Raw genomic sequence first — 14526 nt, 5'->3', positions numbered from 1 at the left:
TGTCCTCTGTTTTTCCACCTCCTGCCTTGAACAGAGCTGTGCACATCTTCACTAATGTAGTAGAGTTTATTGACTTACACATACAAGATAGGAATTGCTTTCAAATCCATAAGGATTAGGTTGAAAGAAAGAAAGAGAAAAAAAGAAAGAAATCTCAGTTCTATGGACCCCTGCTATTGGTTATACCTCCTATTCCTGTGACAGTTTGGGAGTTGAGAGGGACGTGATACTGGCACATTGTAGTTCCAATCATAAATTTAAATCAGGTTGAAACAGAAAATTATGTATTTCCAAGGCCACAATAAATTATATTTATTCTTGGTAGCATGACTAAAGGTAAAGTGGCGTGCTTGAGAATTCCTTACCTTACATGGACACTTGTTTAGGCTCAGCCAACTAAGGCTTTGTGTATGTGTGTGTGCATGTTTATGTGTGTTTTAATTTCTACATCTGCACAGCATCTCCAAAAAGAATCCATTTAGATTAATGGCATTGCTGTTTGAGTATTGAAATCTTATTTTTTTCTTTTGAAATCTTATTTCTTTAAAATTTTTTATAATAGATTTTAAATGACAAATGATCTCTTTTTTTTCTTAGTGATAATTCACTGGTGTTCCAACCCGACAGATTAAGAACTAGAAGAAACAGTACAACATTTATGACACAACACTGTCTGGTAAGAAAATGCTTATAGCATCCTCACTGGCCAAGATTGTGCTCTTGGCCTTAACTAGTGGTTCTCAAACTTGAGTGTGCACCTGGAAAGCTTGTTAAAACAGACTACTGAAGATAAATTTAACTGATACTCAGAGTCTATTACTCTATAAGAATTCCTCAATCCAATAGAAATGTAAAACAAACAAACAAACAAAAATACAGACTCCTGGCCCTCAAACCCAGGGTTTCAGATTCAGAAAGTCTGGAGTGCGGTCTGAGAATTTGCATTTCTGACAAGTTCCCACTTTGAGAAACACTGTTTCTCAAAACCAGAAACATTACAGAAGGGCACATAAACATGTTGACTACAATCACACTTGTTTTGCTGAAACTGCAGCAGAATTAAGGGCTGTCTTTTAAAAATAAGTTTTATTGATTTTTTTCAAAAAGAGAGGAAGGGAGAGAAAAATAGAAACATCAATGATGAGAGAGAATCATTGACCAGCTGCTTCCTGCATGCCCCCTACTGGGGATCGAGCCCACAACCCTGGCTTGTGCCCTTGACCAGAAAACCTGGGACCCTTCAATCTGCAGGCCAATGCCCTATCCACTGAGCCAACCCTCTAGGGCGACAATAAATTGTTCATAGACTTCTCATATGATTTTTAACATGATGGAATCTATAGAGCGTATTTCAGTGAAATGTTATAGCTTGGAACTCATTTTTAAATATTACCTCCTAATCTTAGAACTGGACGTTTTCCTCTTTGTCAAATGATATTCAATATTACTCCACTGTCAACATAAGAAACATCCAAATCTGTAGAGAATTTTATGAGTTTATTTGAGCCAAACTGATGACATGCTGGGAAGCAAGATCTCAATGCTCTGGCAAATGACAGTTTTCTGGTTCTTTTTATATATTTAGAATTAAAGAGGGAAATAAAGAAGATTAAACAAGATTTTGTGCTCCCTCGAGAGTGGTTATACCTCTGAGGGGTCTGGAAAAGAGGATTATGTGTACTTCTGGCATTTCATAGGAATTTTAACCCAGGTGCACAAGAACAATGGAGAGGTCTTGCTTACCGCAAAGATAAACCTTTTATAGGCCTGGAGTATGATTACCCACCCCTGACTTTCCCAGTTAGGAATTTATGATTACATACATTAAGCTGTGAGATTACCTTCGGTTAGTGAATTTGTCAAATTTATTAGAGTCCCTTTTTTGTTTGAACTGCAAATGCACTAATGTTGTATTGGGTGGTGGTGGGGGGGAATAGAATTGTTCATTAAACAAATCTCCTTCTATCCACTCATTTACTCATGTTATTGTAATATAGTTAAAGGACCATAATGTCTGTATATAGAGTATATGTATATATTTAAGATCAGGTTAGTATGTCTTTTTAATTAGATTATAAACCTTAGTGTTTCAATTCTATATTGTGAATTTTCTGGGCATTTGGATGATGATGATATGAGCATCAGCAGCAGGAGTTAAATGTATTAAAATTCTGTTTACTCAAAGGTATGTGTGCATTTGAGGGTTTTTAAATTTTTTTTATTTATTTGTTGTTGTTAACCCTCACCCGAGGATATTTCCCACTGATTTCTAGGGAGAGTGGGAGAGAGAGGGAAAGACAGAAAGAAACATCGATGTGAGAGAAACACATCGATTGGTTGCCTCCTGCAGGAGCCCTGATGAGGGCCCAGGCCCGGGAAAAAGCCTGCAACCAAGGTATGTGCCTTTGACCGGAATCTAACCCAGGACCCTTTGGTTCGCAGGCCAACGCTCTATCCACTGAGCCAAACCAGGTAGGGAACATTTGAAGGGTTGTTTTTTGTTTTTATTTTTTGTTGTTTTTTTAAAGGAAAACCTAAGTTTTTTAGATTTGGTGCATGTACAACTTCTCAGTGATCAGTGCTAATAAAGGAGAGCACTGGGGGAGAATATCCCAAACTGGATAAATCAAAATAGTTTCTACTTGCTTTGGAAAGTAGATTATCTTTACAGTATGCCTTAAGAATGGGAATACAAATATTTTAAAATTAGCAGTAATATCTAATATTGGAGAGGTACAAAGAAATCCATATTCTCACACACTGCTGGAAAGTAAATTTGAATAAGCTTTCTGGAGGACAGTTTGGCAATGTGTATCAACAGCCTTGTGAGCCAGAAACTTCAACTCTATAATTGAGCCTGAAGAACTCATTAAGGGTGTATGCAAAGATTCAGCTATAAGGTTGTCATAGCATTATTTATAAGAGCAAGCAAAAAATATAGCAACAGTATTAATGTCCAACAGCAGGGAATATGTTAAATGACTAGCCTTCATTATCTGAAGCTGAATCCCAGTTCTAGGAATTACTAGCTATACAACCTTGGACAAGTTGCTTAATTTCTCTGGCCCTCAATTTTCTAATCTTTAAAATGGAAACAATGTCTACGTTGTGAGGTTGTTCTGAGAAATGAGTGAGATAAGATATGGCTGGTACATAATGAGTGCTTCTTCTTATTACAGAACATCCATAAAAACGCTAGAGTAATTGAATTTTAAGCTGGAAAGATATTTGTAATGTATTAAGTTATTTTTGTTTTCTTTCTAAAGTAAAAATTCAGTTTATTCACCTGCTTACAACATAGCACACAAGAGACAATGTGTTTCACGTCATAGATTTCACTTCCAACTTCTTTGTTCATTTTTTTTTGGGGGGGGGGGCTAAAAAGAGAGAGTAGCTGAGAAAGCCAGGCAATGCCTACCTAACTAAAATAAGTTTGGGGGAGATATGCTAATATCATCCGTACAGGAATGGGCACATGGGGGCCATTAGTTGCAAGCTGATTTTCTAGAACTGTTAGCTGAGAGCATAGGAACACCACTTCTGGATGCTCATGCTATCTCAGGTTTCAGTCAGCCCCACCACACAGGTACGGCAGAGCTCTCTGGTAATTGCCTTTACTGTCTTCCTGGATGGAGTCAGCAAAACACACTTGTTCTAAATACACTGGGCCAGGTCTCCTTTGACTAAGAGCTGTAGCTCTCACACCTTTCAAATAATATCTGGAGGCAACATGCCCTCTGTTCTGTCATGATGCTGATCCACTTGGAGCATCAGCTCCTTTCCTCTTTGCTTCAGCATCATAGAGATCCCAGGCATCTTGGGTCAATCAGTTCATAATCAATGATAGAGCCACCCTCTCTGCTCTTCTACCCTTTGCAAGGGCAACCATCAGCTTGCAGAAGTCACCAGATGTGTCAAAAACAATATCCTTTTTTTTTTTTAACAATGTCCTTCTTCAGATAATTCTTCAGATCTATTCCTTGTAGACTTAATTTCTTACAGCTCCTGGTTGGTCCTTGAGCAGATTATCTCAATGGAGAGTCCTTGTCAGTCACCAGACCCTTCATGGAGGAAGAAGGCTTTCAGCTCGGAAGCCTCATACTGAGCAGATATTTTCAGTAGGCCCCCGAATCATCTGTATCTGAATCCCAGTTGGCCAGACAAGGCTGACTACATTACTGATGCAAGTTACATTTTAGTCCTTCTTTGGTAGACAAAGGCAATATCCTGTTTCTGTTCATTGTTACAGCTGGTCATATGTTGACGATGGTGACCTCATTCACCTTTAGTCGTGATGGCTGCTTCAATGTTCAAAGTATCCTGCTCAGTATAAAAGTTGGTGTATGCTTTGACTGAGTTGTATGCACTTAGGGGTGTAGAGTGGTCATTCTCCAAGCTGAGCTTGCACAGAATTTCATGAATAGTGGACATTTTTATAGAAGCCGGCCCAAGAGCTGAGAACTGCAAACATCCCCAGATGCAGAGCCAGAATGTATTATTTAAAAAAAAAAAAACACTGAAAAATAGTATGTGCAGTAGGACCCAGGTCTGGAAAAATAAACACTGAGATATTTACTATATTCATCCCTGGATGGTGGGTGATGCTGTTTTTCCCCCCATGAATTATGTTTTATACTGAGCATGTATTGCTTTATAATGAGAAAAAAAGTGAATAGATTCCTGTTGCAAAAGAAAAGAGTGGGGTAAATAGGTGAAGCACAGTGGATTTTTAGGGCAGTGAAACTACCTGATATAATACTGTGTGATGGATACATGTTATTTTGAGTTTGTCCGAACCCATAGAGTGTACAACAAGAGTGAACCCTAATGTAAACTATGGATTTTGGGTGATAATGATGTACCAGTATTAATGTAGGTTTATCTATTATAACAATTTACCACAATTGTTTGGTTTTTGATAGTAGGGGAGTCTATGCCTATGTAAGTGTAAGGGAAATCTCTGTTCCTTCCACTAAGTTTGGTAGTGAACCTACAACTGCTCTAAAAATTAAGTTTATTAAAAACTAATTAGAATAAAATATCAGATGGGAAAAAGAATGAAGAATGCTGGGTAATAGGGAATAGATAACCCTAGTTTTATAAATATCACATATAATCCAAGTTGTTGTTTATAGATCATTAAACATTCAATTCTATAAGTGTTTGATGATGGTGGTAGTGGCAGTGATAATTAGCTTCTTCTTTATACTCATCACTGGATAGAAACTGAACCAGGCTCAGAGATGATGAATATCTGAGTATGACTACTCCAAAGTTAGATAGACGGTGCTGTTAGGTATAATCTGCTCTTCTGTAGATACCAAAGTAGATAATTTTTCTACTTGAAGGGAATTCAAGGCTTTCCATCATCTTCACCCTCTTGGCCTCAGAGTCTTCTATCCTTCCACAAATGCTGGCATGCCAATCAAACAAGACTAGCAACCTTTCCTAAAATATTTCAAGCACTCATATTGCTTATGCTGTCCTACAAGGTTCAATTCAAATTTCACCTTATGCCTTTCTTATCTGTCTCCCACCTCCCACCCCCTACACCTATACACTTAATTTTGTTTTTTATACCTACCACACTTTGCCTCCATCTCACACTCATTTACTTGTCTCTTACATAATATTTGCTATGATGTCTGGATTGTTAGGTCTCTGAGAGTAATGACTATGGCTTAGTTGATTTTTTAAAAAAACTTTCCTTCCCCTCTGAGCAGAAAAACAGGTCCTTACATATAAAAAAGGCTCAAAAATATTGAATACTTAAGAGTTAGATCCTAGCTGGTTTGGCTTAGTGGATAGAGTGTCAGCCTGCAGACTGAAGAGTCCTGGGTTCGATTCTGATTAAGGGCACATGCCCGGTTGCAGGCTCGATCCCCAGTAGGGGGTGTACAGGAGGCAGCTGATCAATTACTTTTTTTAAAAAATTGTTAAAAATTATATTTATTAATGTTTCAGTAACATGAGTTGGTATGAAAAAATAGCAAATGAAATAAGTAGACTACAAAGTGATCAAAACCACGTAAAAATTGCAGGCAAGAAAAGCCTAGAAGGAAATGCATGACAATTCACTATGGGTGGGTGAATACTAGTGATTTTTCCATTCTTTCTACTTTTCTGTATTATCTATATTTTTATAATGTACCTGTATTTTAAAAAATTCTTTATTGTTTAAAGTATTACATGAGTCTCCTTTTTCCCCCCATTGACCTCTCCCTTACCACCCCCTCCTCCAAGCACAAGCCCTCACCACCCCCTACTGTCTGTGTCCATTGGTTTTGTTCATATGCATGCATACATGTCCTTTGGTTGATCTCTTACCCCCTCACCCCCCCTCACCTTCCTCAATTACTTTCATCATTGATGTTTCTATCTCTCTCTCCCTCTCCCTTCCTCTTTGAAATCAATAAAAATATATATTTTTAAAATGGTGAAAATGGCAAATTAAAAGAAAAAGTTAGCCCTATTTTTTCTGGTAGTGAATTATTATAATGAAGTAATTCTCTAATTGTGAAATATAATTTGTATGTAGTGAATTTTTAGTTATCCACATATCAATTTTCTATTGTTACTATTACATCCTTGGCTGTTTCCTCTACCTTCTATCAAATTATTAGAAAAAACAGACTGATTTTTTTTAAGTTTTATTGGAAGCTTACATTTCTTTCTTTTTTCTTTTTTAAAAATCTTTATTATTTAAATTATTACATATGTCTCCTTTTCCCCCATTGACATCTCCCCAGCCATCCCCAGCCCCCAACACATGCCTTCACCCCCCCTAGTGTCTGTGTCCATTGGTTATGCTTATATGCATGCATACAAGTCCTTTGGTTGATCGATTAACCCTCCCCTCCGCCCTCCCCTCTGAAGTTTGATGGTCTGTTCGATGCTTCTCTGTCTCTGGATCTATTTTGGTTCATCAGTTTATGTTGTTCATTATATTCCACAAATGAATGAGATCATGTGATGTTTATCTTTCTCTAACTGGCTTATTTCACTTAGCATAATGCTCTACAGGTCCATCCATGCTGTTGCAAATGGTAAGAGTTCCTTCTTTTTACTGCGGCATAGTATTCCCTTGTGTAGATGTACCACTGTTTTTTAATCCATTCATCTGCTGATGGGCATTTAGGCTGTTTCCAAATCTTAGCTATGGTAAATTGTGCTGCTATGAACATAGGGGTGCATATATCCTTTCTGATGGGTGTTTCTGTTTTCTTGGGATATAGTCCTAGAAGTGGGATTACTGGGTCAAATGGGAGTTCCATTTTGAATTTTTTGAGGAAACTCATACTGTTTTCCACAGTGGCTGCACCAGTCTGGATTCCCACCAGCAGGGCAAGAGGGTTCCTTTTTCTCCACATCCTTGCCAGCATTTATCATTTGTTGATTTGTTGATGATAGTCATTCTGACAGGTGTGAGATGGTACCGCATTGTTTTGATTTGCATCTCTCAGATGATTAGTGACTTTGAGCATGTTTTCATATGTCTCCTGGCCTTCTGTATGTCCTCTTTTGAAAAGTGTCTATTTAGGTCCTTTGCCCATTTTTTTTTTCTTTTTTTTTTCGTTTTTTTTTTTTTTAAATATATTTTATTGATTTCTTACAGAGAGGAAGGGAGAGGGATAGAGAGTTAGAAACATCGATGAGAGAGAAACATCGATCAGCTGCCTCCTGCACATCCCCCACGGGGGATGTGTCCGCAACCCAGGTACATGCCCTTGACCGGAATCGAACCTGGGACCTTTCAGTCCGCAGGCCGACACTCTATCCACTGAGCCAAACCGGTTTCGGCCCATTTTTTGATTGGATTGTTTAATCTTCTTTTTGTTAAGTTGTATGAGTTCCCTGTAAATTTTGGAGATTAAAACCTTATCGGAGATAGCATTGGCAAATATGTTCTACACAATGGAATACTATGCTGCTGTAAAAAAGAAGGAATTCTTACCGTTTGCAACAGCATGGATGGAACTGGAGAGCATTGTGCTAAGTGAAATCAGCCAGTCAATGAAAGAAAAGTACCACATGATCTCACTCATTTATGGATAATTAAGACCATTATAAACTGATGAACAAAAATAGATACAGAGGCAGAGCAACATCGAACAGATTGTCAAACTATAGCAGGAAGGCCAGGGAGGGTTGTGGGGGCGGGTAAGAGATCAACCAAAGGACTTGTATGCATGCATATAAGCATAACCAATGGACACAAGACACTGGGGGGTAGGGGAGGCCAGGGGAAGGTCAAGGGGAGAAAAAAAGGAGACATATGTAATACTTTAAACAATAAAACAAAAATTTAAAAAAAATATGTTCTCCCATGCAGAGGGCTTTCTTGTTGTTTTGTTGATGGTTTCTTTTGCTGTTCAGAAGCTTTTTATTTTGAAGTAGTCCCTTTTATTTTCTCCTTAGTTTCCATTGCCTTAGGAGCTGTATCAGTAAAGATATTGCTATGACATATGTCTGATATTTTGCTGCCTATGGATACTTCTAAGATTTTTATGGTTTCCCATCTTACATTTAAGTCCTTTATCCATTTTGAGTTTATTTTTGTGTATGGTGTAAGTTGGTAATCTAGTTTCATTTTTTTTTGCATGCATCTGTCCAATTTTCTCAACACTGTTTATGGAAGAGACTGTCTTGACTCCCTTGTATGCTCTTGCCTCCTTTGTCAAATATTAATTGAGCATAATGGCTTGAGTAGATTTCTGGTTTTCTGTTCTGATCCATTGGTGTATAAGTCTGTTCTTGTGCCAGTACCAGGCAGTTTTGAGAATAGTGGCTTTGTAATATAGCTTGATATCTGGTATTGTGATCCCTCCAACTTTGTTCTTTTTTTTCAGGATTGCTGCAGTTATTCGGGGTCTTTTTTTATTCCATAAGAATTTTTGGAGAGTTTGTTCTAAGTCTGTGAAATATGCTGATGGTATTTTAATGGGGATTGCATTGTATCTATAGATTGCTTTGGGTAGTATGGACATTTTGATGATGTTGATTCTACCAATCCATGAACATGTATATTCTTCCATTTGTTTATGTCTTTCTCTATCTCTTTTTTCAACATCCTGTAGTTTACCAATCTTTTACCTCCTTAGTTAAGTTTCTTCCTAGATGTCTTAATTTTTTTGGTGTAATGGTAAATGGGATTGTTTTCTCAGTTTCTCTTTCTGTGAGTTCATTATTGGTGTATAAAAAAGCCATAGATTTCTGGGTGTTTATTTTGTATCCTGCTACATTGACGAATTCATTTATTAAGTCTAGTAGTTTTTTGATGGAGTATTTGGGATTGTCTATGTACAGTATCACGTCATCTGCAAATAATGACAGTTTTACTTCTTCTTTTCCAATTTGGGTAGCCTTTTATCTCTTCTTCTTTTCTGATCATTATGGCTAGCACTTCCAGTACTATGTTGAACAGGAGTGGTGAAAGTGGGCATTCCTGTCTTGTTCCTGTTCTTGGGGGAAATGGTTTTAGTTTTTGCCTATTGAGTATGATGTTGGTTGTAGGTTTGTCATATATGGCCTTTATCATGTTGAGATATGCTCCCTCTATTCCCACTTCTCTGAGAGTTTTTATCAAAAAATGTGTGTTGGATTTTGTCGAATGCTTTTTCTGCATCTGTTGATATGATCACGTGATTTTGTCTTTCAATTTGTTTATGTGATGTATCAAGCTTATTGATTTGCAAATATTGTACCAGCCTTTCATTCCTGGAATAAATCCAACTTGATTATGGTGTATGATCTTTTTAATATATTGCTGGATGTGATTTGCTAATACTTTGTTGAGGATTTTAGTATCTATATTCATGTGGGATATTGGCCTGTAATTCTCTTTCTTTGTAGTGTCTTTATCTGGTTTTAGAATTAGGAGAATGCTGGCCTCATAAAAAGCGTTTGAAAGTGTTCCTTCCTCTTGGATTTTCTGAAATAGTTTGAGGAGTATAGGTGTTAGTTCTTTGAATGTTTGGTAAAACTTCCCTGTGAAGCCACCTAGACCTGGGGTTTCATTTGGTGGGAGTTTTTTTTATTACTGCTTCTATTTCATTAGTTCTTATTGGCCTATTCAGGTTTTTTTATTCTTCCTGATTCAGTTTTGGGAGATTGTATTTTTCTAGTAATTGGTCTATTTCATCCACATTGTCCAGTTTATTGGCATATAGTTGTTCATAGTATTTTTTTTATAATCCTTTGTATTTCTGTGGTGTCAGTGGTTACTTCTCCACTTTCATTTCTGATTTTATTTATTTGGGTCTTTTCTCTTTATTTCTTGATGAGTCTTGCTAATGGTTTATCAATTTTGTTTATCCTTTAAAAGAACCAGCTCTTGGTTTCATTGATTTTGTAATATTTTTTTTAGTCTCTATGTTATTTAATTCTGCTCTAATCTTTATTATTTCATTCCTTGTACTTACTTTGGGCTTTTCTTATTGTTCTCGTTCTAGTTCTTTAAGTTGTAAGATTAAATAGTTTATCGCTGATTTTTCTTGTGTTGTTTTTTTTTGGTGTGTGTGTGTGTGTGTGTGTGTGTGTGTGTGTGTTGAGGCATGCTTGTAATGCTATGAACTTCCCTCTCAGGACTGCTTTTGCTGTGTCCCAGAAATTTTGGGTTGTTGTGTGTTCATTTTCATTTGTCTCCAGGAAGTTTTTTTATTTCTTTCTTGATCTCGTTGGTAACCCATTCATTGTTTAATAACATGCTATTTAGCCTCCATGTGTTTGAATGTCTTGGGGTGTTTTTACTGTAGTTGATTTCTAACTTCATTCCACTATGATCTGAGAAGATGCTTGATATGGTTTCAATCTTCTTGAACTTGTAGAGACTTGTTTTGTGTCCTAACATGTGGTCTATCTTTGTGAATTATCCATGTGTACTTGAGAAGAATGTATATTCTGCTGTGTTGGGGTGAAATGTTCTATAAATGTCAATTAAATCCATCTGATCCAGTGTGTCCTTTAGAGTCTCTGTTTCTTTGTTAAGTTTTTGTCTGGAAGATCTATCCAGTGAAGTCAGAGTTGTGTTAAAATCCCCTACTATGACTGTATTGTTGATCTCTCCATTAAAGTCCTCTAGGAGATATATATTTAGGTGCTCCTATATTGGGTGCATACATGTTTACCAGGATTATATCCTCTTGTTGGATCAATCCCTTTAGTATTAAGTAGTGACCTTTGTTGTCTCTTGTGATGTTGTGATGGCCTTCATTTTAAAGTCTATTTTTTCGGATATGAGTATTGCTACCCCCAATTTTTTTTCTTTTCCATTTTCATGGGAAAAAAATTTTTTTTCCATCTCTTCATTCTCATCCTGTGCGTGTCTTTTGTTTGAGGTGGGTCTCTTGTAGATAGCATATAGTTGGGTCATGTTTTTGTATCCATTCAGCTACCCTACACCTTTTGATTGGAGTATTTATTCCATTTGCATTTAGGGTTATCATTGATAGGTACTTATTTATAGCCATTTTAATTCTGTATGGCTAGGTTTCTCTCTCTGTTTCTTCTCATTACAGCAATCCCTTTAGCATTTCTTGTAATGCTGGCTTGGTGGTGATGAACTCCTTTAGTCTTTTTGTCTGGGAAGCTCTTTATTTGATGGTGTATTTTGAAGGATAGCCTTGCTGGATGTAGTAATCTTGGTCTCAGATCCTTGCTTTCCATTACCTTGAGTACTTCATGCCATTCCCTTCTGGCCTGTAGAGTTTCTGATGAGAAATCAGGTGTCAGCCTTATGGGAACTCCTTTGTAGGTAACAGTTTTCTTTTCTCTCTCTTTTTTAAAAATATATTTTATTGATTTTTTACAGAGAGGAAGGGAGAGGGATAGCGAGTAAGAAACATCGATCAGCTGCCTCCTGCACACTCCCTACTGGGTATGTGCCCACAACCAAGGTACATGCCCTTGGCCAGAATCGAACCTGGGACCCTTGAGTCCGCAGGCCGACGCTCTATCTACTGAGCCAAACCGGTTAGGGCAGTTTTCTTTTCTCTTACTGCCATTAAGATTCTCTCTTTGTCTTTAATTTTTGGCATTTTAATTATGATGTGTCTGGGTGTGGGCCTGTTTGGGTTCTTCTTGTTTGGGGTTCTCTGTACCTTTTGAACTTGTGTGACTTTTTCCTTTACCAGGTTAGGGAAGTTTTCTGCCATTATTTCTTCAAACACCTTCTCTATGCCTTTCTCCCTTTCTGCCTCTTCTGGCATACCTGCTATTCTAATATTGTTACATTTCACATTGTCCCACAGCTCCCTTAAGCTGTCCTCCTGTTTTTTAATTGTTTTTTCTTTTAGGTTCTCTGATTAAGTGATATTTTTCACTCTGTCTTTTAATTCACTGATTTGATCCTCAGCTTCCCCTAATCTGCTGTGTATTCCTTCCAATGTGTTCTTTATTTGTGTTATGTCATTCTTTATCTCAGACTGTTCTTTTTTCATAGTTACTATATCTTTTTTCATGCTGTTGAGCATTTTTTACCATCATTACTCTGAGCTCTGATTCAGATAAATTTCTTATGTCTGCTTCAATTAGCTCTTCTTCTGGAGAATTCACTAGTTCTTTCATTTGGGGGTTGTTTCTTTGTTTCCTCATTTTGGTTGTCTGTTGTGTTTGTGACTATGTATTAGGTCAGTGGTTCTCAACCTTCCTAATGCCACGACCTTTTAATACAGTTCCTCATGTTGTGGTGACCCCCAATTTTAGCAACCATAAAATTATTTTCGTTGCTACTTCATAACTGTAATTTTGCTACTGTTATGAATCATGATGTAAATATCTGATATGCAGGATGTATTTAGGCAACCCCTGTGAAAGGGTCGTTCGACCCCCAAAGGGGTCGCGACCCACAGATTGAGAACCACTGTATTAGGCAGCTACTCTACACCTCTCAATCTCTAGTATAGGACAGTGTTAAAGGCTGTTTCTGACTAATTAGATCAGGCATAGACTTAAAGCCTCCAGAGACCACCTCTGCCTACAGACTGATAGGATTCCAATTTGAATTACCACCCAGGTGGTCATCCTCAGGTGTGGCGAGAGTTGATTTCAACAGGGTGGGGCAGTTGCTTCTGCCTAGCTACTAATTATTTTTAATCTTTTAAATGGCCTTAGGGCAAGGTGTTTTCCAATAGGGTGTGTCAACTGTCTTCCCCCCAGGCAAGGCAAATGTCTATGTGGGAAAGATGTCCAGGAAACTTGGGATGTCTGCCTTCTGAGCTCTATCCCCTGAGTCTCCAGTCCTGGCTTCTGCTCTCACAGCTCCTGTCTACTTTACCCTCCCTCTGCCAGAGCACAAGGTGGGTGGTTCCACAGGGAATTTTGTGTGTTGGCCCTTTAAGGGGGTGCCTGAATTTTCAGCTGTTACTCCCTGGCAGACAGCACCCCGCTGCTTTTCATAGCCAGATGTTATGTGGGTACCCTTCTCAGTTTTGGTGCTCTCTGCTGGGGGGCTCAGCTTGGAGATTAGATCCCAGAGTTCTCAATGGCAACCCCCCACAGCTGAGATATCTCTCCAGGACTTCAGTTGCTGACTGTGGGTGCCCGGCCAGCCCTTTCGTGCCTCCGCCCCTCCTACTAGTCTCTATGTGGTCTCCACTTTTAGTTCTCAGGTATCAGGGTTCTCTCCTGTGAGTTTTCTGTTGATTGTTCAGAATGTTTTTCTGTATTTTAGTCGTAATATCAGTTTGTTCCTGGGAGCATGTTCATGCAGCATCCACTTACTCTGCGGCCATTTTTAATCTCTCCTCATTTTCTATAATGACATCAAAATAGTCACAGTCAGCCCTACCTGGTTTGGCTCAGTGGATAGAATTTTGGTCTATGGACTGAAGAGTCCTGGGTTTGGTTCTGGTCAAGGGCACATGCCTGGGTTGCTGGCTTGATCCTCAGTGGGGGGCATGCAGAAGGTAGCCAATCAATGATTCTCTTTCATCATTGATGTTTCTATCTCTCTCTCCCTCCCTTCCTCTCTGAAATCAATAAAAATGTATTTAAAAAAAATAGTCACACAGTTTTAAGATTCAAAGCTCATCTTCACTTCTTCCTTATTTTTCTTCTGTATCTAATTATGCAGCTAATCCTATTAATTCTTCCTTGACAGCATCTCTGTTCCCACTGCTACTTCCTTCTGTCCCTTGGGCCCAGATTACTCTAATAATATTCTAACAGATTTCCCATCTCTGCCAGTTTAATCTGACTTCTATAACCAACACCAAGATAACTTTTCTAAAACATAACTTTTAACTTCTTTCTCTCTCTCTCCTGTGCAAAATGTTACAATGGCTTCCCATTACCTATTGAATAAGAAGAACACCTTATATTGAGCACTTACTTACATAGGTTCCCAGGCACTAAATAAGAACTCTACAACCACCTCCTTGTCCTCTATTACCATAATATTCATATGGATGAGGAAACTGAGGCTCAAGATAAGTTGCTTGCCTAAGGTTGCACATGTAATAAGTTACAGAACTGTGGATTTGACTCAGTTCTGTTTTGCTCCAAAGCCTGTGTTTCTAACAACTGTGC

General features: G+C 38.0%; 1 protein-coding gene and 1 pseudogene across 1 annotated transcript in view; one reads left to right on the top strand and one right to left on the bottom strand.

Moving 5' to 3' along the window:
* The window catches only part of LOC102439585 (protein FAM122C-like), a 57715-nt gene that overhangs the window by 5841 nt on the left and 37348 nt on the right, over positions 1-14526 (top strand). Inside the window, 1 exon segment of the mRNA XM_023757850.1 lies at positions 598-676. Within this exon segment, the coding sequence (XP_023613618.1) occupies positions 598-676 (79 nt within the window).
* On the bottom strand, positions 3684-4479 carry LOC102423129 (annotated as a pseudogene).

The sequence above is a fragment of the Myotis lucifugus genome, unplaced genomic scaffold (genome assembly GCF_000147115.1).
Source record: "Myotis lucifugus unplaced genomic scaffold, Myoluc2.0 scaffold_2, whole genome shotgun sequence".
Taxonomy (NCBI): Eukaryota; Metazoa; Chordata; class Mammalia; order Chiroptera; family Vespertilionidae; genus Myotis; species Myotis lucifugus.
The sequence above is the reverse complement of the archived record's forward strand: the minus strand, read 5'-3'. Positions and strand labels throughout refer to the sequence as shown.